We start from the raw sequence: 25005 nt of genomic DNA, 5'->3' as shown, positions 1-25005 counted from the left end.
ATGTTGTTTTAACATTCAAACCACACTGGTCCTTTTTATCCTGGTTCATTTTCCTTCATAGTAACATTTTCAAATTAGTAATATATCAATTTAAAGGATGGGAATAAAGTTTAGAGTCAAACACATTTTTTAGTAAAGAAATATACTGTATATATTTACATAGAAAGAGGGACAAAGTCCTGAAAGAGGGACAAATGAGGAGGAAAGAGGGACAGGGCTCCCACAGAGGGACTGTCCCTCCAAAAGAGGGACAGTTGGGAGCAATGGCTACTGGCATGTGTCAGCTCCATAGAGTAGCCAAGCAGCGTTTGTAAAGCACTTTTTTCTACAAATTGCTCTTACCATCGAGCAATGATCCTTAAAGGGAACCGAAGGTGAGAGGGATATGGAGGCTGCCATATTTATTTCCTTTTAAGCAATACCAGTTGCCTGGCTGTCCTGCTGATCCTCAGCTTCTTAATACTTTTAGCCATAGACCCTGAACAAGCATGCAGCAGATCAGGCACTGTCACTCATCTGGCTTAGGTTTTACTGGATTAGCCAAATGCTTGTTCCAGGGTTTTGACTCAGGCACTACTTATGCCAGAAGATCAACAGGGCTGCCAGGAAACTGGCATTTCTTACAAGGAAACAAATATGGCAGCCTCCATATCTCTTGCACTTCAGGTGACAGTTATTTGGCATGTGTATGAGCTATAAGGCTACCTTTACACTGTGTGCTTTGTAAACAAAGACTCAGATATACACAGACACTTTATATATTTCAGGCATTACTGTACCTTCTGCAGATCCCAGACCATCACGTTGGGAGTCACACCACTTAGCTTGTCCTCCGGTTTTGGGACTCTCGGCCACAAGGCGATGAGCAGAGCCTTTCGGTAATTGGGGTGTATCAGGATTAACACCACGATAACGCCAATGCCGACCAGGCACACCAAGGACAAAATGATCGGCCTCAAGGGCCTGAAACCTGCAATAGGACAGACACAGAACCTATTATGTCAGAGAGTACAGCCAGATGATTTAACGGACAACTGAAAATAGAGAGGGATATGAAGGCTGCCAAATGTATTTTCTTTTAAACAATGCCAGTTGCCTGGCAGCCCTGCTGGTCTATTTAGCTGCAGTAGTGTCTGAATAACACCAGAAACAAGCATGCAGCTAATATTGTAACATCTGACAATACTGTCAGAAACACCTGATCTGCTGCATGCTTGTTTAGGGTCTATAGCTAAAAGTATTAGAGGATGAGCAGGACTGCCAGGCAACTGGTCTCTAAATTGAAGGTAAAGTAAAATTTTAGGTTTAGTCAGGATTATTAGTATTATTACATAGCTCCCAACTGTCCCTCTTTCGGAGGGACAGTCCCTCTTTGGGAGCCCTGTCCCTCTTTCCTCCTCATTTGTCCCTCTTTCAGGACTAATTTTAAAATATTAATATGAAGGAAAATGAACCAGGATAGAAAGGACTAGTGTGGTTTGAATTATAAAACATATTTTTCTTATGAAATCTTTATGGTATGCGTGACTAGGGTTGTGATGGGGCGTTATCAGGGGTGTAGCAAGGGCATGGCTTAAGTGTCCCTCTTTCTCATCTCAAAAAGTTGGGAGGTATATTATTATTTATTGTATTTATAAAGCGCCAACATATTATGCAGCGCTGCACAATAGATAAATGGGTTAACATACAAGGCAGGACATACAGGAATCTCACAACAAAACAGGATCATACAAATGATTTGATAACAGTGCAGTGTCATAGGTCAAAATAGAGACTGTTCTAGTCCACAAGAGCGGCGATTGACAGTGAGATTGCATAATCAAGCTGGAAACACTAGGGCGGAGGGCCCTGCCAGGGGCTTACAATCTAAAGGGTGGGGGTGGAGACAATAGGTGTATCTGTTGAGAGAGTGTCGAACAGAATGTATTATGGTGCTGGTGTAGGAGGGTATATCAGCATGAAAAGGTGAGTCTTGAGGGCTTATTTGAAGGTATTAAAGGCGGGGGCAAGTCTGATGGCTGGTGGGAGCGAGTTCCAGAGAGTGGGGGCAGCCATTGTAAAGTCCTGCAATCATGCATTGGAGTGAGATATACATGGTGCGACTAGGCGCAGGTCATTGGAGGATCGGAGAGGGCGGGCTGGTATGTGCCTGTGGACAAGATCGGAGATGTAGGTCGGGCTGGTCTTGTGCACTGATTTGTAGGATTTAGGCCCTGTTCAGACTGTCAGCGTTTGTAGAACGCGTATAAATTAAAAGAAACGCAAGTTGAAAACGCATGCGTTATTCTTGTGTTCAAATGCGTATTCTATTGCGTTTTGCACACACACGTGACCCGGGAAAAAAAAATTTTGGGAACCGCAGAGGGAAACATACGCTAAAACGCGTTTTTGATGCGCATCCATAGACTTTCATTGCGTCCGTTTCCGTGCGTGACGCACATAACTGCGTGCAGCAATGCGGATGAAAAACGTATGCGTCTCATACGCATACATGTGAACGAGGCCATTAGAAAACATTAGTAGCCGTTTCTATGCGTAAAATCTTTCTGTATACGTTCTGTAAAAACGGCTAGGAACACACATAGGGCTTGATTCACAAAGCGGTGCAAAGTGTTTGCACGCCAGTGAAAAGCCCCTTATCACGCCTAAACTCACTTTAGGCATGATAAGAAGCAACTCGCGCAAATTTTGCGCGCGCAAAGTGTTGCGCGCGCAACCGCGCACGCGCGCGCAGCGTCCCCGCTTCGCGCGAAGCTCCCATTAAGCCCTATGGGACTTTGCGCGCGCACGTACGCGCGTACGCGCGGAAACTTCGCGCGAGTTAGAGCAAAAATCGGTGATAACTCAGTGGTGCAAAGGTTATCACGCCTAAAGTCTTTTAGGCGTGATAACTGGGTTATCACCGCTTTGTGAATCGAGGCCATAGTCTGAACAGGGCCTTAGCCTGGCCTATTCCTAACAGGTATAACATTTGCTAAAGTGCAAAAAACTATTTTGGCTGCAGTTGGTTTTTAAAATTAAATCTGTAATATAAAAAAAAAAAAAAAAAAGAAAGATACTTACCTCTGTACAGAGAAGCCTCGGGATCCTCCAGAAGCTTCCCACGTGCTCTTTGATACAACCAATCCACTGCTGGGACCCTCTGGATGTCTGTGGCCTCTCTCCCTTCCGTGAACAAGAGTGGCTGCATTGTGCAGGAATAGGGTACCTTGCACCTGCGCAGTGGCACCGAGTTGCTTGAGCTCAGTGGAAAAAACCAAGCTGGATCAGCTCCGTGCCACTGTGCGGGCATCTTGCATCTGCACTGTGCAGCCACACTTGTTCACAGGTAGGAGCGCTGCAGTGCGCACTATTTGACACGCCCTTCTTGATGAGGATCGGGGGGTCCCAGTGCTGGAATGGCATGGTGGAGGGGGCGGAGGAAGCCTCTGGTTTATCCAGCTTACCGCTACTGAGGTAAGTACTGTCTCTGGTAACACAAGCACGGCATGGTGATCTGGTACCCTGTAGTTTGGTCATGCACCATGTGACTGGCTCACTCCAGCGATAAGATAAGGCGTTACTGACTAGGCCTGTGTGCTTACCTGTAGTCTGAAAGCTTTTAGTAACGCTTTTCAGTCCTTCCCCTGCAGAGGTCGATGCCGTCATCCAGACGGTGTACAGAGTCCTCGGCGAAAGTCCCGAGAGGGTCATATTCCTGCCTTGTGCTGTCACTAAAAATATGGAGATTAAAGACAATAAACAAACCACACACACACACACACAGAGGCGGGACAAGGTCCTCCAGCACCCAAGGCTGAGACACCAAAGTGCGCCCCTCCATCCCTCCCCCCCAGCCATCACACACTGATTGCTATTAGACTAAGAGGTGCCACAGGGCCCACAACCTCCCCAACACCTTAATATCTAGTTATCTGGCTTGCAGTCACTGCTATGTATCCCCTTGTCTTATTTCTTTCTGCTTCAAACACAATTAGGAATGACAGCTAAATGAATTGTGCGCCCCCTCCTACACTGCGCCCTGAGGCTGGAGCCTCTCCAGCCTATGCCTCGGCCCGGCCCTGCACACACACCACATACACACACCACATACACACACTCCACATACACACACTCCACATACACATACACACACACACACACACACACACACACCACATACATACACACACACACACACACAAACACACACACACACACACACACACCACATACATACATACACACACACCACATACACACACACACTCCACATACACACACATATATACACACACACACTCCACATACACACACATATATACACACACACACTCCACATACACACACATATATACACACACACACACCACATACGCACACGCACACCACATACACACACACACCACATACACACACACGCACACACACACACACACACACACACACACACACACACACACACACACACACCACATACATACATACACACACACCACATACACACACACACTCCACATACACACACATATATACACACATATATACACACACACTCCACATACACACACACACCACATACGCACACGCACACCACATACACACACACACACCACATACACACACACACCACATACACACACACACACCACATACGCACACACACCACACACACACTACACATACACACACACACACACACCACATACACACACACACTCCACATACACACACACACCACATACACACACACACCACATACGCACACGCACACCACATACACACACACACACCACATACACACATACACACACACACGCACACACCACATACGCACACACACCACATACACACACACCACCTACGCACACGCACACCACATACACACACACACCACCTACACACACACACACCACATACGCGCACACACACCACACACACACACACATATACACACACACACACACACACACGTGCCTGTGGACAAGATCAGAGAATAGGTCGGGCTGGTCTTGTGCACTGATTTCTAGGATTTAGGCCCTGTTCAGACTGTCAGCGTTTGTAGAACGCGTATAAATTCAAAGAAACGCAAGTTGAAAAACGCATGCGTTTTTCTAGCGTTCGAAAGCGTATTCTATTGCGTTTTGCACATACACGTAAAAAATTATGGGAACCGCAGAGGGAAACGTACGCTAAAACGTACGCAGAGGGAAACGTACGCTAAAACACAATAGCGTACACACACCACATACACACACTCCACATACACACACACACACACACACTCCACATACACACACACACTCACACATACACACACACACTCACACATACACACACACACTCACACTCACACACACTCCACATACACACACACACACTCACACACACACACTACACATACACACCACATACACACACACACACACACCACATACATACACACACACACACACCACATACTCACACACACACACCACATACTCACACACACTCCACATACACACACACGCGCGCGCACACACCACATACACGCCCACACACACACAAAATAATGCTTGGTATACACTTTTAACTAGGATTGGCCAATCACTGACCAAGTTTACCAACTTCATGTAGTATGTGGATCAACAGATTTTGAATACTATGAGCAGATTGTGTAGTAAACCCTCATACTACATGCAGGTGGTAAAATTGGGCAGTGATTGGCTAATCACAATTGAAAGTGTGTACTAGGCTGTTCCCTAGTGTGAGCAGGGAATGTTATTGGCACACATATTACCTGACCTTTGCTTTGTATAGAAAGGATGAGAACAGACGGATGTGGTTACCTGGGTACAGCTGGCGACCTGTCTCGCTATGGACATAGATTGTGTAATTTCGCAGCTTCCCCCACATATGATGCTTTGGTATCTCCTCCCAAGAGATGAAGGCTCCCAAGGAAGTGACGTTGTGGATGGTAAAGTTGGGGGCTGCAGAAGGAACTGAAAGAAGAGAGAGAATAATGGTCTTTTGGGGCACGGTGATTAAAGCAGAGCTGGACTCTTGCACAGGAGAAATGGAAAACACAGAGGAATCTACCCTGTGTGTGTTTCTAGAGAAAAGCCGGTCTAATTCTCCCTTCTCAGCAAGTAATGAGCCAGTGTAATTTGAGCTCCCAGCTGTGACTCTGCCAGGTTGTGAACTAATAATGTAAACACAGGAAGTTAACCCTTTCTGTGCTCCCAGGATACCAGGAAGTAACCACTCTGCAGAATCTCTGAAGGAACTCTATAAGCTGTAGCAAGGAAAAGTTTTTCTTAAGAGGTTTTTATGCTGTTGCTTATCTTTTAGAGCAGAGAAGAACTAATAAGTTCAGGTCTGTTTTAAGCAGTGACTTTATGTCTGTTCCCAGCACTGGACTATGGTTACTAAAGGTCGGGAGCGTGGCGTTCGATTCGCCCTTTCTCCGGCTGGCCTTCTTCTCTGTCTCCTCTTCACTTCCTGCCCAGTCCTGTGAGAAGGGGAAGTTCAAACAGTAGAGTGCCCTCTACTGTTTGAACTTCCGCTCAGGACAGGAAGTGAAGCGAAGATGGAGAAGAAGGCCAGCTGGAGAAAGGGACAGCACAGACCCAGGGATTTGCGCCGGCGGACAGGTGATGTTATTGCTGCTGGCCGGGGGAGACGAGGCGGCCAGAGGTAGCTCCACAGGCTGTGAACCGATTTCATGCTGAAATCGATTCAAAATCTGTGTGCAGTGTGTGGGCAGCCAATAGATCCCTCTCTGATCAGATTTGATCAGAGAGGGATCTATCTGTTGGTCGATCTGGTGGCAAATCAGCCAGTGTATGGAAGCCTTAATACATGACAGCCAGGTAGTAAATCTCACAGTGGTCCACTGAAACAGAACCCAATCCTCATTTAAAGGATACCCGAGGTGACATGTGACATGATGAGATAGACATGTGTATGTACAGTGCCTGGCACACAAATAACTATGCTGTGTTCCTTTTTTTCTTTCTCTGCCTGAAAGCGTTAAATATCAGGTATGTAATTGGCTCACTCAGTCCTGACTCAGACAGGAAGTGACTACAGTGTGACCCTCACTGATAAAAAAAAATTACAACTATAAAACACGTTCCTAGCAGAAAATGGCTTCTGAGAGCAGGATAGAGATAAAAAGGGTCAATAGTTCATAGATTTTAGCTCTGGCATACTTCAATGAATGTGTCATTGAGCAAAAACAATTAAACAGTTAAAACTTAAAAAGTAGATTTAAACTTAAAATAAAACTGTGGAATATCTTAAAATGTCATTTGTAGGAGAAGGAAGATAGATACAATTGTTTATTTTCGCCTCGGGTGTCCTTTAAAGTTATAAAATGCTAAAGGCTCTTTCAAGCAAATGTGCCATTTAGCTGCCTAATTGTCAGTAATGCATCAGTGGGTGACATGCAGTGCGGTTGCTGCATGTGGCATCCAGGGCTGGCTGGTACCCGCTCAGAGGCACATGCAGAGATCGCCACAAGTGCTGGACGCACAGAAACAGGACCTGCAGACAAGCGGTTACGTATACTGCTGTCGGCCGTTTGTCTGAAAGAGAGGAGTCCACTAAACATCTAATGTTTTGAATTTTCTCACGTGTCTCACGCAGGGGTCACACTTGCCAAAAATCCTGCGTGTTTTATGCAAGACAAAAACGCATATAAAGCTTCCCAAATCCACAATCACAATGCAGTTGGAGCAATGTATGTTTTTATACAGCGCTAAAAAACAATACCAGCAATGCTGCTTGCGATTCTCTATTGCTGAAAGTCAACTGCTCTCAACAATGCAGATTAGTAGCAAACCTAAACTAAAATATACTTATGAAATAATTAATAGTAGGTGTAGCAGTAATCCTTTCCCAGTTGGACAAGGCTGCATATTTCCTCCCTGCTTCTTGGACTTATATGCAGAATATGTAATGTGGGAAAGCTAATTTGGATGAGTCACTTGCTGGAATTGAAATCACCAGCAGGAATATTAGTGGCTTGAAAAGAAAAGTCACTTGATGAATGTCAACGAAGAAAGCGCTAAAGCTGGTTTGCTATTTAGAGGATACCAGAGCCCAAATTCATTTGAGAAACGGGGGAGCAGGCATATATGGTGAGCTGTTCTGATGCTCACCGGTCCCCCCGTTCTCCATTCTGCCCCCCACTGCTGTTTGCTGTGGTGCCATTCTAGGTGCCATGGTGCCATGCTGGGTGCTATGGTGCCTTTATGGGGCACGCTGGGAGCTGTAATGCCATGCTGGGTGCTATAATGCCATGGTGTCATGCTGGGTGCTATGGTGCCTTTATGGGGCACGCTGGGTGCTGTAATGCCATGCTGGGTGCTATAATGCCATGGTGTCATGCTGGGTGCTATGGTGCCTTTATGGGGCACGCTGGGTGCTGTAATGCCATGCTGGGTGCTATAATGCCATGGTGTCATGCTGGGTGCTATGGTGCCTTTATGGGGCACGCTGGGTGCTGTAATGCCATGCTGGGTGCTGTGGGGCATGCTGGGTACTATGTGGTGCCATGCTAGGTGCCGTGGAGCCTCTACTCTGCCTGAGGGACATTCGGGGCACCCCAGAATAAATCAGGGACACGTGCCACTGGTCTTTAAGGCTAGCAATGCCCCTGCGTGTTGCCGGAGTTGGGCATTACTGCGCAGGCACTGGACGGGCCACGCACGTCCTACGGTGCGCTCCCGCGGCCAGGAGCGCACTGCACATGACGTCAGGATTACATCATACGCAGTGCGCTCCTGTCATGCCATTTTCCCTGATGTATGTACAGTACATAAATAAATTGGTTAGAGAAAGTGCACAACATCCACAGGTCTGTGTACACACTGGCGTAACAATAGGGGATGCGAGTCCTGCCGCCGCGGGGGGGCCCTCCTCAAGGACTTTTGTGGGGCAGGAGGGGTCGCAGCATAAGAGGAGAGCGTGGCCGCAGATCGGTGGGGAGGGGGGACATTCCCCCCCCCCCTCCCTCACCTCGGGCTCTCCTCTCAGCGCTCTCCTCCTGCAATCATTGGTGGCAGTGGGCGGGCAGTGGCGGCAGGCTGAACACATTACCTCCTTCTCCCTGGAGGTCTTCCGATCTCTAATGAGCTCATGCAACTTCCTGTGTAAACAGGAAGTTGCTCTTAGAGATCGGAAGACCTCCGGCGAGAAGGAGGTATGTGTTCAGCCTTCCGCCACCGCTGCTCGCCCGCTGCCACCAATGACTGCAGGAGTGGGAGCGCTGAGAGGAGAGCCCGAGGTGAGGGGGGGGGGGATGTCCCCCCTCCCCACCGATCTGCCACACTCTCCTCTTATGCTGCGACCCCTCCTGCCCCACAAAAGTCCCTGAGCGGGCCCTAGGGAGGGGGGGGGGAGCCGGATTTTTTTTTTTTTTTTGCAGGGGGTCCCGGGGATTTCTAGGTACGCCCCTGTGTGTACACTCTAGCCCTTTGAGGGTAGGTGCACACCTAACATAACATGAAAGGCTGCGTTCTATGTCATGTGCATATTTATTTATTTTTGTATGCTTTTTTTTGCGTTTTTTTGTGCGTTTTGCAATATCGTTTTTTTACTGGAGATGTATTTTTCAAGCATTTTGCATGTGTTTTAATGCATTTGTGGGTTTTGTATGCATTTTTCATCCGTTTTACAAGTGCGTTTTATGCAAATTAATAGGAAGACAACAGGAAACGGAAATACAAAACAATTTTTATTTTTTTACAAAATGCATGGAAAACGTTTTTGATGCGTTTTTGTATACCATGCAACACAACCAGCGTTTTTGAAAACACACGCATATAAAACACATATGCGTTTTTGTTATGCGTTTTTTCCTGCTGCCCATAGACTTCCATTAGCGGCAAAAACGCAGCGTTTCCAGCAACGCTAGCATTTCTGCTAAGTGTGCACCCAGCCTTCGTTATGCTCCGATATGACCCAGGTGAGGGGGACATTCTTTTACCTCCAGAAAGCAGGAATTTTGTATTGTTTAAGCCCAACTTGGATCACTTATGATATCCTTATTGAAAATGCTAGAACATCTATACAGAGGTCTTAGTAAATCGGACCAACTGACAATCCTATATGGTATACAGGTGGGCTGTGCTGGTGAGTCCTGAAAGGGAACTCAACAGTGTGGTGGGTAATATTTATACATGATGGCAAACAAATGGTTCAATGTTTTGCCACAACCGTTTGAACTAAAGATGCAACAGTACCACCTGCTGCCCAAAAATCAGAATACATCATGTTCGAATTTACAGTATATTTGCCTGACAGCACAACAGAAGTTTGCCCTCATAATACAGAAGGTATTTGTGATTATTCAGGTTGGAGTGAGTATCTGAGGTGTCCCACAATGCACCACTGCTGATTATGCAAATTATCTCTTTGTTGTCCCTGATAGATAAACACACCTCCAGAACTGCTGGAATAATGTGTCAGCGTGTTAATATTACAGAGCAACACTAATCCAACATGCATAAAGACTGTTTTGGATTGGTTGATCCTCATCAGTGCATGACATGGATTCATGTGGCTCTATGGGGTAGGACTTGAAACACCCAGAGTTACAGATTGGCCAGCAAGCTCATGGTGATCCAGAACTCCTGTAGGGGGCTGAAAGAGGCCAAAAAGCCTCCTTACTAGATGATATGCGAAACAGAAGGTATTTGCGATTATTCAGGTTGGAGTGAGCATATGAGGTGTGTTTAGCTATCAGGGACAACAAAGGGATGTTTAGCATATTCAGCAGTGATGCATTGTGGGAGACCTCACAGCTCACGCCAACCTGAATAATCGCAAATACCTTGTTCTAAGAAGGCACTCTTCTGTTTTGCATAGCATTTTAGTAAGAGGGTTTTTCGGTCTCTTTTAGCCCCTCCTATACACCTAGGAGTTCTGGTTCACCATGAGCTTGCTGGATAATCTGTATCTGACAGCAGTCAGTGATAACATTAGGGTGTATTCACTAAATGGCAGTAACGGCCTGAGTTCACGGACGCAGTTGTTTTCCTTTTCTGTCCGCTTTTAAGCACCTGTAACATTGATATGTAACTAAAAAGCAGACACAACTGCGTCAGTGAGCTCAGGCCCTAAGCAGAATAACAGGCATATTGGGGTTGATTGTTCAAAGCAATTAGCGCGAGCAACAGGAGGTTACTATGGTAATTAGATCGTAACTATGTTAAAGGACCACTATTGCAAAAATTGAATATGCATGTATACACATACAAATAAGAAGTACATTTCTTCCAGAGTAAAATGAGCCATAAATGACTTTTCTCCTATGTTGCTGTCACTTGCAGTAAGTACTGTAGTAGGAATCTGACTGAACCGACAGGTTTTGGACTAGCCCATTTCTTCATGGAGGATTCTCAGGGTTTTCTTTATTCTCAAAAGCACTTAGCGAATGACAGTTGCTCCGTCCAACCGTAAAAAAAATGTGCAGGGAGGCTGGCCTGGATCTTTATATAAATCCTTTTCAAGGAATGTCTTTATAAAGAATAAAGGCCACGCTGAGAATCCCCCATGAAGAGACGGACTTGACCAAAACTCGTCGGGTGTGTCAGATTTCTACATCCTGCGGTAAGTGACAGCAACATGGGAGAAAAGTAGTTTATGGCTCATTTTAATCTGGAAGAAATGTACTTCTTATTTCTATGTGTTTACATGTATTTGAAATATTTCATTTTTTCGCAATAGTGGTCCAATAGTGGTCCAGTAAATTAATATACTAGTGGATGCGCCTGTTAAGTATCGCGGTAGCGATACATCACTATTGCGCGGCCTCTGCAAGCAGCGGCTGCTGTTTAAGGCGCGTACACACGCCAGATTCCTTCAAACGACAGCGGCGGTTCTGACGACAGTATCCTCGTGTGTACAGTCTGTCGACAGGCTTGGCGGATCAGTCAAAACCAGCCTTATCAGCCTGCCGACAGACTGTACACACGGGCAAACTGCTGTCAGAACGGCTGCCCCGCGGGTAGGTCTAGCGACCCCTCGTGTGAAGGTATCAGGCATGTGTACGCACTTTTACTTACGTGTGCTACACTGCCACTAGCACGCTTAGTGTGCAGGGAGATTAAATTAGGTCCCGCTAATTGATTAGCACGAGCAACAGGATGAATGAGCTATGATTAAGGGCAAATCTGGCCCGAAACATGTCAGCTGTGCATTTTTGCTGATATGAGGATATGTTCTAAATAAACATTGAGCATTAAGAAGAGACATCGTTGCGGACCTTCCTTTACTATTGTATGCATTGATTGGACTAAGCAACCAAGGGTCCAGCACTGTCTCTGGCAGTTTGCAGTGCAGCGGTGAACCCTTTCTTCTTATCGCATTGAGCAACAGGAGGTTGCTTGCGCTATTTGCTTTGATGTATCAACCCCATTGTGCTGTAGATTTTACGCACGTTATTCTGCTTACCGCCGGTTAGTGAATACACCCCCTTATCACTTAGCAACAGGACCGCATGATATGATTGGCCTCTCCCTTCCTGTTGCTAAGTGCCGGTTACATAACAAAGCCAAAATAGCACTAGCCATAGACTGCTGTTCTTAGTCAGTTTATGTGCAGCGCTGTCCCCTGTAAGTCACTCACCTCCCTCCTGGCTGTAGACCTCATCAGAGAAGATCTCAACACAGGCATCTCTGTACAGGGCATAGACCGAGACCACATACGCCACCGCAGGCCTGAAATCACCTGAAGGAGGAAACAGGGAGATAGTGAACCTACTGATAATGTAGCAAAGTGCATTATGGGAATGTACAGAATGATGGGTGTGGCATCCTCTGAGGTATCTGAAAGGAAGACCAGTGCAAAGCTGTACCTGACCTGACCTAACCGCTGCTGTATCCCCTACCTGGAAAGCTACATCGGTCCTCATGACCAACACTTGAAACCAGGCAGTCTGAGGCCTCTTGCACACTACATGCGATTCCGATTTTTTTATTCGTCTGATTTTTTTTATTCTGATTAAAAAAAGTACTGCATGCTGCTACAATTTTTAATAGGAATAAAAAAATCGGACATCTAAAAAAATCGAAATCACGTGTAGTACACACCCCCATAAGTCACATGGGAATGAAAGGGGCGGGGGAACAGTGATTACACCATCAGCTAAAGGTATTCCTCCTTGATGACTGATAGCCTATCACAGATGCAATCTGATGGTGGGAGCAGACAGCTGAATGTTACTTGGGATAAAATTTGGGTCTATGGTAACAAGGTGACAGATGCACAGACACCATTTAGACCTAGTTCAGATCTAAAATCGCAATCGCTGATGCCAACGTATAGCGTTTTTTTTGTTTAGCGCCTCCCAGCGCTTACCTGCGTGCTGCAATTTTTTATAAATCGCTTTTGCAGTGCAGTGCTTTTGCAGAGTGATTTGTTTTTACACTTCATGACGCAAGTCAGGAAGTGAACTCTTTGACTCAGAAATGAATAAATACAATGTATTTATTCATGAAAGCGCTGAGGAAATTGCTATACACAGAGCTTTTTCAAGTGTTTTGCAATTTCCCTATACTTTCCATTGACGCAAATCGCCCCAAAAATGGTACATGCAGCGCTTTGGCCAGCGGATCATCATCGAACCGCGCAGATGTAAACACTCTCATAGGGAATCATTGCACAAACGCTTTAAGGGTGATTTTGCAAATCTCCGGCGCTTAAAAAAAAGGCGAAAACGCCCTTTGTGTGAACAAGCCCTTAGAGTGACTCACACATATGGACGTCCAAATGACAGCAGCTTGGGGTAACCTCTCCTCTGGAAACCCTTTCTAAAACACATCCATAACTCTCCAACCTTTGAAATCTTTAGGGTGGCCACTAACAATCCAATCTTTTTCATCCAATCTTACCATTTCTATGTAATATGAGGGACTGCCTAAATTATCCAGTCAATATATTCACTCAGTTTACTCTTCTACTACATAGATTTGGTAAAATTGGATGAAAAAGATTGGATTGTTAGTGTCCACCCTTAAGTGCTCCCTCAAAACTCACTCTAATTTGGGCCATTCCCCTTTGACCTCTGGCCAAGTTGTACTTCCTACTAGATAACCTAAAACACTCTGCCTCTAGGTATTAGAGATGGCCCAAACCGTTCGCCGGGCGAATCTCTCTGTTCCCTGTACTACTTCCGGGTCGCTATGACCCGGAGTAGTACGCCTGCGCTGGCCCGGCGGTGCGCGTCCTAGATCGCTCCTGTTACCGGGCACTCTATGAGCGTGACGTCACTCACGACGTCACGCACATGCGCAGAAAATTCCCGGCAACAGGGGCGCGATCTAGGACGCGCACTGGCGGGCCAGCGCAGGCGTACTACTCCGGGTCATAGCGACCCGGAAGTAGTACAGGGCACAGGGAGACTGAGATGTTCGCCGGCGAACGGTTCAGGAACCGTTCGCAACATCTCTACTAGGTATACATATTGTATACTACATCACCTCCCGTTTCCTCCTTTAATTTGTCCAATTACTTTTGAGCCCCTGAAATGAAATGATTGTGTTAAAAAAATGCTTTAGTTGCCTCACCTTTTTATGCAATTGTTTTGTTCACCCCACTGAATTAAAGCTGAAAGTTTGCCCCTCAACTGCATCTGAGTTGTTTCATTCACAATTCATTGTGGTAATGTACAGAACCAAAATTAGAAAAAGTTGTGTCTGTCCAAATATTTATGGGCCTATCCTGTTGTAGCGTAGTGGTCTGCACACGCAGATAGGAACCCGGTATAACAAGTTAGAGCTCTATAATGGATAAAAACATGCAGATATATATCATACACCACCATCAGGCAATGCAGCTTACTCAGAATAGAGAGGAACACACAGAATGCAGGAAATAACAATACCATAGAGGTCATAACTTTATTTTACAGAAAGTGACATCTTGTGGTTGTTTTACTATACTGCAGTTTAAGGTGCCTATGTTGTTAAACCCCCAATACATCCACCACTACACAGACTATACGGATGACTAGCACCAGTCTATCTTGGCGTGGTGAGCAGGCTTATATGATACTATTGGCCAAAATGTTTCCTGGAGTGAATGAAAACGTTTTTATCTTCATCAAGCTTTCATGTTTAGCCATCTGGATAAATCCTTTAATTTTAAGTCAGAGATTGCATGTGACCAACGGAGCAGTGGTTTTCAGCGCTGCTAGATTTGGGCGCAGCCGGCGCCACTATAGACTGTAGTAGGAATTACAGCTATAGCGGTGCTCAGTGAGTAACGTCAGCGCCGTCAGAAGACTGAGCTGAAGTTGCTTTTAAAACACAATAATTTGGCCTCCAGCAATTGCTGGAAGCCGAATTATATCATTCCCCAGTATCCATGGCAGCCTGGAGGGGGAATAGTAATTAACACGGCCGGGACGCAAGATCAGCCATATACCGGCTGTATTCTGCGCCCAAGTCTCCCGCGCCGATTTCAAATGTATGCGTGACCAAAGCATGTTACAATATAAGTAGACAGACATCTAGTCTTCTGTCCCTGTTTCTGTCGTCTTTACATATGTGTAACTGGGGGGTTGAGTTTTCAACCACCTGAGCGTTACGGACGAGCTCAGCTCGTCCAGTAATGCCGCGGTGGATTGCTCAGGCCCTGATGGGCCAATTTGCATAATTTTTTTTTCCAAACACGCAGCTAGCACTTTGCTAGCTGCGTGTTTTCCCGATCACCGCCGATCCACTGCTACTCGCCACGAAAGAGGGCCCCCCCGCAGACCCCTTGCGCAGCCTGGCCAATTACCGACCAGGCTGCGCTATAGGGTGGATCAGGACTTCCCCTGACGTCATTCCGATTGTCGCCATGGCGACGGGGAAAACCCATACAGTAAATCCTGTTCAGAATGGGATTTCCTGTTGGGTATTTGCGCCGGCGGTGATCGGAGGGGTGGGTGGGAAAGCGAAGGGAGGAGGAAAGCATGTAGCTAGTGCTAGGCTAGCTACATGTTAAAAAAAAAATAACTATAAAAAACCCTCCCGCGGCCGTGCGCCGCAATTAATCAGAACGCCAGGGAGGTTAAACGTGGTACTGCAGCCAAAATTATAGTGTTTTTAGATCTGAATAGAAATGGTGTTGGCAGTATCAACAGAATTACTTTCAACTGCAGCATAGTAAAGCAGCCACAAGATGTCACTGTCTGTAGAATGATGTGAAGATCTCTACAGTATTGTGATTTCCTGTATTCTCTGTGTTCCTCTCTGTTCTAAGTAAGCTGCATTTCCTGATGGTGGTGTATGATTTTTCTCTGCATGTTTTCTTCAGTAAAGAGTTCTAACTTGTTATACCAGATGCCTATCTACGTGTAAAGAACACTCTGCTCCATCAGAAGGAAGAAGGTTTAGGACTTGCTGACATTTTCTTGTAACGGCTGTCTGTGTCCCTGCTGAATAGCTTTACCTGCGCTTCAAATAATAACAACACACGTCAGATATTTCTTTGTTGCACAAATTGTAAAAGTCAGAAAAAGGGATGCAGCAATTTCTCAGGGCTCGTTTCTACTCGGGGCAAATCGCAGCATTAATGTGAATTTGGACAGGGAAATTCAGCCTATGGAAATCAATCGGCTGCCTCTGACTTTGTGTGCCGGAAAAAAAAACGGCTGGTAGGCAGGATAAAAAAATGATGCATGTGATGGAACAGATACACAATACACGTACAGATAGGCACCCAGAATAACAAGTTGTAACTCTTTACTGAAGACAGACATGCAGGGAGGAACATAGAGTAAATACAGAAAATAATGCCATAGAGATCCTCATCACATTTTACACACAGTGACATCTTGTGGTTGTTTCACTGTGCTGCAGTTTAGGTAATAATTCTGTTGATACTTCTGACAGCATGCGGATCCCTATGGCCATGCATTGCAAGGCTAGAGGGATTTAGATGCGTTTTCGCATTCGATCAAATACTGGCGTCCATCTCGGAGACACAAGCTGACACCAGTGGAAAAAGGTCATAAAAGGAAAATGCATAATTAATGCAGACATTATGCAGCTTGAATCTGGGCCAATCAAATGCACTTCCTGATTATTATGATTGGCTCATTTCCAAGCTTGCATGCAAGCTGGCAATATCAAATCAAAGATAGCTTTATTGGCATGACCGAGATTCATACAGGCATTGGCAAAGCAGGGGAAAATGGGGGACCTGGAAGCAGTAAACCTCCTCTTGCCTCTAACCTGGAAGTACCAGTTCCTGATTTTCTGTCTGACTTCTGGTCCACTTCATGGCTGGGCTGCCCTCTTCTTTCCACTCCACCACGTAGTCCAGAGGGGGTCCTGTCTTCACTGGCTCTGCCCACCAGACTGTGATATTTCCTGTGGAGTTACTCCAAGCTCTGCCTCCGGGTCCACCTCTGCCTGCAGCCCCTGTAAGGGTGTGGTAAAGCCACACCTGTTAGATTGGTATAAGGACATCCGATATCACATGTCACTAGACTATGGTGGATTACCTGAACATGAGGTGGGCAGGCAGCTGGCGGGTCCAAGTCCCTTTGAGTTCTCAGCCCTGACGGACACATTTGTCGACATGGCAGGCAGTGTTACATGACAACATGGCACCTGAGTGGTTTGAGGTCCTTTATGGACATAGGTCACATTGTAACTGAGGACCTTTCCCCTGGCAGAGTCACGGCTCAAAGGCTGCAAACACAACAGGAACAGCTAATAATAAACACATCTATTAAAGGGAACATCAAGTGACATGTGACAGGATAAGATAGACATGTACAGTGCATAGCGCACAAATAAAAATGCTGTGTTGCTTTTCTTCTGTCTCTGCCTGAAAGAGTTAATATTCAGCTATGCAACTGACTGACTGAGTTTTTCTCCAGTCGGGACCCAGAGGGACTTACAGATAAGGAATTACAGGCATAAAACACTTTGCTCTAGGAAGCTCAATTCTCTGCCAGGAGAGGATAGATGAAAAGGTCAATAGTTCATTTAATTGAGCACTCCGAGACACAGCGACAGACTGTTACATTCAGTTGAGACAAACCAATAAATCTACTTTTTTAAGTTTTTAAACATAACATAAAACTTTGGGACATCTACAAGTCATTTTTAGGAATAGGAGGATATATACAATTGTTTATCTCTTTACTTTGTTTTCACTTAAGTTTCACTTTCAGAAGGAAGTCAAAATAATGTGATTAATCAAATTGCTTTATTTTTTTTTTTTACTATATTAATTTATAAATTATTTACCCTCACCCTCAGACAGCCTTACCTTCCACTCTACAAGCAGAGCGTTCTCCTTGTCCACTTGTCTCCATAAATCCAGAGTCCCAATAGGAGCTAAGAGAGAGCAAACATTGTGCAGAAACATCAGTAACAATACAAGTGATTTTCCAAGTGTTTACAGAAGTTCTACAACATTTAGCTACAACTTAATAGAGTTAAACAACATCATTTGTAAAGCGCTTTCCTCCCATAGGACTTGCATAGATAAGTCTCTGACCAATACATAGTTGCAGGGTGGAATGTGATCAGACCAGTGTTCATTAACGCAAATTTGCTTTTTACCCGCATGCCAATCCAGATAAGGAAACGCAGCCGTTTCAGAACTGGGACCCCCAAAGTAGAGCATCTGTGCGCATGCGCACTACCACCATCCCGCTCAGACCATGGCTGAAATAGCCGAGCCCGATTGGGTCCCTGCTGTTGCACAGACGTAGCCGGCTCATGCCTGCATGGTAGCACAGGCCCAATGCAGCCTGGCAGAGCTGGGACAAGGTCTTCCAGCACCCAAGGCTGAGACACCAAAGTGCGCCCCTCCATCCCTCCCACCCCAGCTGTCACACACTGATTGCTATGAGACTAAGAGGCGCCCCAGGGCCCCCAACACCTTAATCTCTAGTTATCTGGCTTGCAGTCCCTGCCATGTATCCCCTGTTCTTATTTCTCTCTGCTTCAAACACAACAGGGGGATGATAGCTGAGTGAGCCGTGCGCCCTCTCCTACACTGTGCCCTGAGGCTGGAGCCTCTCTCGCCTCTGCCTCAGCCCCGCTCTGCAGCCTGGCTATTGCCAAAAAGAGCCGAGCAGGATGGAGCTAGCCCCGCATGCGCAAGTGCCTAGAAGTGTCGACATAGAGACTTTCGTGGGTCCCAGTGTTGGAACAGGGAGGCGGAAGAAGACCAGGGAAGCCTCTCTAGGATCCAGACGCTTCCCCCTCCCAAGTTCAGTATCCCCCAAGGGACAGGTTTTTTTTTTTTTATTTCAGGTTCCATTTAATGTTGATGAGCACCTTTTTTTGGTTGTATTGTGACCTTTGGTTCCTCGTCCATAGAAAAGAGAGTTATGGTGAAAAATAAAAAAAGTTGAGAATAAAACATAATTAGAAGATGCCAATGCCCATAAGCAAGAATGGGAGAGAAGCAGAGCAATGATGGTGAGCCGAGAGGACAGGAGGTACTGAGACAAACCTCAGAAGAGGGAAGAGATAGGTGAAAACATGAGATTATAATGGGACAAAAATATGAAAAACAGGATTTGGAGTTGAGACAGAGGACATAATAGAACAGGGGGGGGAGAGGACAAGAAATTGAGGACAGCAGTGGAATGTATAGAAAGGAGATTGTGTACAGTATCAGATTTTATTCGCTAAGCAGGACTGGGTCTGTGCCTGGAGTAGTTTTTGGCAACAGCAGGGCATACAACGTGTTAGCAGATTGACAGGTAGCAGATAAACAAAAGCAGTAACAGATGTTAAAAAGCAACAATAATATTAAAGAGGAACTCCAGTGAAAATAGTGTAATAAAAAAGTGCTTCATTTGTACTATATGTATAAATGATTTAGTCAGTGTTTGCCCATTGTAAAAGCTTTCCTCTCACTGATTTACATTCTGATATATATCACATGGTGACATTTTTACTGCTGGCAGGTGATGTCAGTGGAAGGAGATGCTGCTTGCTTTTTTGGCAGTTGGTAACAGCTGTAAACAGCTATTTCCCACAATGCAGCAAGGTTCACAGACAGAAAACTGCTAGGAGTACCACGGTCCTCACAATTTCCTGTGGGAGGGGTTTCACCACAATATCAGCCATACAGAGCCCCCTGATGATCCGTCTGTGAAAAGGAATACATTTCTCATGTAAAAGGGGGTATCGGCTACTGATCGGGATGAAGTTCAATTCTTGGTTAGGATTTCTTTCAGAGCAGCGCCATGGTCCACAGCAGTGGCTGCAGCCAAAGGGGGAAAAGGGTGTGTGTGTGTGAGTGCATAGCGGTGGGAGCCCAGGAAGGAGTTAAAGAGTTTTACAGCTGAACAGAAAAAAAGTATTCCTATGCCTTGAAGTCCTCTGGCCTGATGGGAGTCAACTGAAGGAACAATGGCCTGGGTGTGAAGGATTGTTGGCAATCCGCATTGCTCTGGAGTGCAGTCTAGTGTCGTGAGTGAGGTCTACTGGGGGAACGGGTTGCCCAATTATCCTCTACGCTGATCTGATGACCCTCTGGATCTTCTGAGTTGAGATAGTGTTGGCCTACCAGCTAAGGTCATCCAAAATGGTTGTGCCCAGGAGGTGAACATTGGATACTGTTTTGACTTCCGTGCCTGCAATATGGATCGGGACTGGATACGTCACAAGGCTGCACTCTAGAGCGCTGAGGATCACAAGCGATCCATCTCACCCAGGCCACCGCTACTTTAGCAGGCTTCCATCAGGCCGGAGGTTTCGGGTCATTGCCACCAAGACCGAAAGGCACAGGAACTCCTTCTTCCCCTCCGCTGTCAACCTCTTAAACTCCTCCTAAACTACAGTCACGTACCCCCAATCCACCAGGGTCCCCCTGAACTGCAACTGAAGAGAACTGAAGCTAGGAAACTATACTGTATCTACTATGTCACCACCTCTTTTGCTGTCTAGCAGGGGCGTTCCTAGGGTCCTTGAAGATCGGTGGCACCTGGGGGCACCAGGTGGGGCATACATGCGGCGCGCTGCGCGCGCCACGGCAAAAAATGGGTGTGGCCATTCTGTGAGTGGGCGTGGTCATGGGTGGGGCCAAATGTACATGAACTTAGCAGCAGTGTAAGCTACAGACAACGGGCCTGCCCATCGAAATATTGGATGGAGCTCAGTATAGGCATAGGCATAGGCAATCAGTATAGGCATAGATTAAAGATGTATACACACATACAATTTTGATTGGTCAATCACTGACCAATTTTACCACCCCCATGTAGTAAGTAGGCCAACAAACAATGAATTTTATGAACAGAGCTAAAATTGGCTAATCAAAATTGTATGTGTGTACCAGGCTTTACAGCTAATACTGTACATACTGAAGGTAGCAGGGATTAGCATACAATACAGCTGGTTTACAAGCAGTAAAGGCACAGAGTAACACTTTACACTGTACACACTGGAGGTAGATCAGCACACAGTGCAGGCACTAGAGAACAGCGTATACTGTACATACTGTAGGCAGCAGAGATCAGCACACTGCAGCTAGTTTACTATCAGTACAGGCACAGAGTAACAGCTTATACTGGAGGTAGCAGAGATCAGCACACACTGCAGCTAGTTTACTATCAGTACAGGTACGGAGTAACAGCTTATACTGTATATACTGGAGGTAGCAGAGAGAAGCACACACTTTAGCCAGTTTACTATCAGTACAGGCAGAGTAACAGTTTATATAGTACATACTGAAGGCATCCGAGATCAGCACACACTGCAGCTAGTTTACTATCAGTACAGGCACAGAGTAACAGCTTATACTGTACATACTGGGGGTAGCAGAGATCAGCAAACACTGCAGCTGGTTTACTATCAGTACAGGCACAGAGTAACAGCTTATACTGTACATACTGGGGGTAGCAGAGATCAGCACACACTGCAGCTAGTTTACTATCAGTACAGGCACATAGTAATAGCTTGTATTGTACATACTGGAGGTAGCAGAGATCAGCACACACTGCAGCTAGTTTACCATCAGTGCAGGCACAGAAAACAGCTCATACTGCACATTTTGGAGGTAGCAGAGATAAGTACACAGAGAAAGCACAGCACACAGGCCCAGCCAGTCCCAGGTGCTGTTTGGTTAGTGGCTGCTACTACTACTGGGCTGGCTGCAGGCTGGCTGGCTGGCTGTGTGGCTAGCTGGCTCTGCCTGCACGCTCTCCCCTCCTCCACCCCAAACCCCCACCTGGCTTGTGGCTACTACTGGGCTGGCTGGCTGTGTGGCTAGCTGGCTCTGGCTGCACTCTCTCCCCTCCTCCACCCCAGCCCCCCACCTGGCTAGTGGCTACTGCTGGCTGCAGGCTGGCTGGCTGTGTGTGGCTAGCTGGCTCTGGCTGCAGACAGTGCTGCACTCTCCTCACCCCCTCACCCACCAAACCCCCGCCACTTGCAATTGCTGGGCCAGGGTGCCACTTACTGTGTGAATGCTCTTGGCTGCAGGCTGCCTGGTGGGTGGCATCTGGCTGCAGGCAGTGGCACCTTGCTTGCTTCCTTCCTTGTCCAGGACCAGTCAGTGTCCACGAGGTGGTCTGGGGCATCTGGCAGTGGTAGGCCAGGGAGAGGGACGGGGGTGTACTGACTGAGTCAGTCACTCTGGCAGGCAGTGGCACAGTCACCAGTCCAAACCTGCCTGAGAGAGGCACTGTGGGGGGCGCTGGTCGAGCGGTGGTGAGGCGGCGAGGCCAGACGGTGGTGGTGGAGGCAGCAGTCTGTGGCTGGTGTGCCTGAGGATCTGGCGGCAGGCTAAAGTTTTGCCGGGTGCGGACGGCGCAGCCAATATGACGCCATGTGCTCGCCTGGTGGCCTGGGTCACACGCTGTGCAGGGGGCGGAGCTACTCACGCTCCACGGCTCCAGCCCCCTGCCGTTCAATGCAACTCCACGCCCCCTGCCAGGTGCTCCTCCGCTTCTGATTGGAGCAGGAGGCGGCAGGGGGGCGGATTAAGGCAGCGCATGCTGTCAGTTTTTGAGTTTGATGTCGGGAGCCAGAAATGTATGCGGCCGCCGTATGTGAGCGAACGGCGGCCGCGTTTGCTGATAACTTGTGGTCTTGTGCCCATACATTCGGGGCACTTCTGCTGGGCACCCCATTTCATAGATCAGGGGCACCCTAAGGCCAGGTTCGTGGCACGTGCCACGATCGAATAGCGCTAGCGACGCGCCTGCTGTCTAGTGTCCACGGTCTGTTAGTGTTACTGTCTTATTGTGCTATTATCTATTGTCTTATTGTGCTATTATCTATTGTCTTATTGTGCTATTATCTATTGTCTTGCTTTTCTTCTGAGTTATGTACGTGCCAAATCTAATTCCGGGCATGACCCAGTCATGCTTGGCGAAATAAATGATTCTGATTCTGATTAGTGGCATGCTTTCTGAAGTCAATGACCATCTCAATGGTTTTGGATTTGTTAAGGAATCTTGTTCTTGTTCTTCCTACACCAGTGGCACATTCTGTCAACCGCCTGACAATAGGCCTGCTCATGGTTCTTACTTACAAGGCCAACAATGGTACTTTGTCAGCAAATTTGATGACTTTAACAGTGGCTGTTGTGGAAATGGAATTATTTGTGTAGAGGGAGAACAGGATCGGTGATAAGATGCAGCCTTGTGGGGCTCCAGTGTTGGTTATTCTTGGTCTAGAGGAGATGTCTCCCACCTTAACAACTTGTGACCTGTTCGTGAGAAAGTCTGTGATCCACAGACGGAGAGTGGGATGGTCATCTAGCTGTGCGAGATTGTCCAGCATATGGTACAGATGGGCCGAGCTAAAGTCCACAAGAAGAATCCTTGCGTACATATCTGGTCTATCTAGGTGGTCAGTAATGAACTCCAGGCAGATATTGATGGGGTTGTCAATGGATCTCAGTGGAACGGGTCCAGGCGATCCAGTAAGGAGTGCTTGAGAAGGGACAGGACCACTCTTTCAAACGTCTTCATGATGACAGATGTGAGGGCACCTGGCCTGAAATTATTAAGGTCTGAGACACCTTGGGTTTTTTTAGGACAGGGATGATAGTGGACTTCTTGAAGCATTGCCTACCCAGAAGATTTGGCATAGATGGAGGTGAGGACGGGGGCCAGCTGCCCTGAGCATAACCCTGCCAGAGGAGAAGTACTGCAGAAGTGGAACATATTCAGTACCAATTGCTCTAGTATTATTGATTTGTTATTTTTTTTACTAGCTGGTGGTGCATGCTAAACTGCGTGAGGCAGGAGTGTGTGCGTCATCTCTCTGGATGTCGCGCTCACCATCCAATCAGCATCACAGGCAATCACAGCAGGGCACAAGGGGGCGTGTGCAGGGCAGATGGACACAGTACTGTGACCAGTCAGAGCAGGATGGGGAATGAGGGGGCATGTGCAGAACGGAAGGACATACAGACACACAGCAGCCAGCATGGAAACTATTGTGATAGATATTTGATTTATACAGCAGGGGCAACGCACATATATTTTACACATCCTTTTACATATACAAAGGAGGGCACTGTGGAAAAAATAAAAAAATATAGCACATGTGTTGTGTGTGTGTGTGTGTGTGTGTGTGTGTGTGTGTGTGTGTGTGTGCGTGCGTTCAAAAAGTTCTTACGGTTTTCGTACAGGAATCTTAGGACATGCATTGTAAACACATGAATACATGAAACAACACTGTGGTGTTCATACAGATGGCACTGTTCTACTTGTATTGCTGAACAAGATTATCTGGACGGTTGTGAGTTGTTGGTTCCTGTTATGCTCTGGCTAGGAAGACGGAGTGAAGACAGTATTGAGTTGTGGGAAAATAAGCCACTGCACTCAGGGAAAAAAATGTACTTCCTCATTTTCGGCCATGTGGCAGGACTGCACAATTGAAGTGGAAGTAAATCTGGTTTCATTTTCATTACTTCATTTGTCTATTCTCGTTAGCACTCTACTTGAACTCTATGGCCTCGATTCACCAAGCGGTGATAACTCAGTTATCACGCCTAAAGGACTTTAGGCGTGATGACCTTTTCACCACTGAGTTATCACCGCTTTTTCCTGCTCTT

The 25005-nt window shown here is 46.6% G+C and overlaps 1 protein-coding gene across 3 annotated transcripts in view; it reads right to left on the bottom strand.

Moving 5' to 3' along the window:
• IL27RA (interleukin 27 receptor subunit alpha) overlaps nt 1-25005 on the bottom strand; it is an 86097-nt gene that overhangs the window by 17145 nt on the left and 43947 nt on the right. For 2 of the 3 annotated variants that reach the window (XM_068274186.1, XM_068274187.1), the window contains 7 exons: nt 18241-18308; nt 17465-17654; nt 17193-17381; nt 12598-12699; nt 5811-5963; nt 3585-3713; nt 780-970 (listed from right to left, as the gene is read on the bottom strand). In XM_068274186.1, the coding sequence (XP_068130287.1) occupies nt 780-970; nt 3585-3713; nt 5811-5963; nt 12598-12699; nt 17193-17381; nt 17465-17654; nt 18241-18308 (1022 nt within the window). The remainder of the gene's footprint in view (nt 1-779; nt 971-3584; nt 3714-5810; nt 5964-12597; nt 12700-17192; nt 17382-17464; nt 17655-18240; nt 18309-25005) is intronic. The other variant, XM_068274188.1, reaches the window with a different exon arrangement.

The sequence above is a fragment of the Hyperolius riggenbachi genome, chromosome 3 (genome assembly GCF_040937935.1).
Source record: "Hyperolius riggenbachi isolate aHypRig1 chromosome 3, aHypRig1.pri, whole genome shotgun sequence".
NCBI lineage: Eukaryota > Metazoa > Chordata > Amphibia > Anura > Hyperoliidae > Hyperolius > Hyperolius riggenbachi.
Note: the sequence above shows the minus strand (reverse complement) of the source record. Positions and strands in the feature narration are given on the sequence as shown.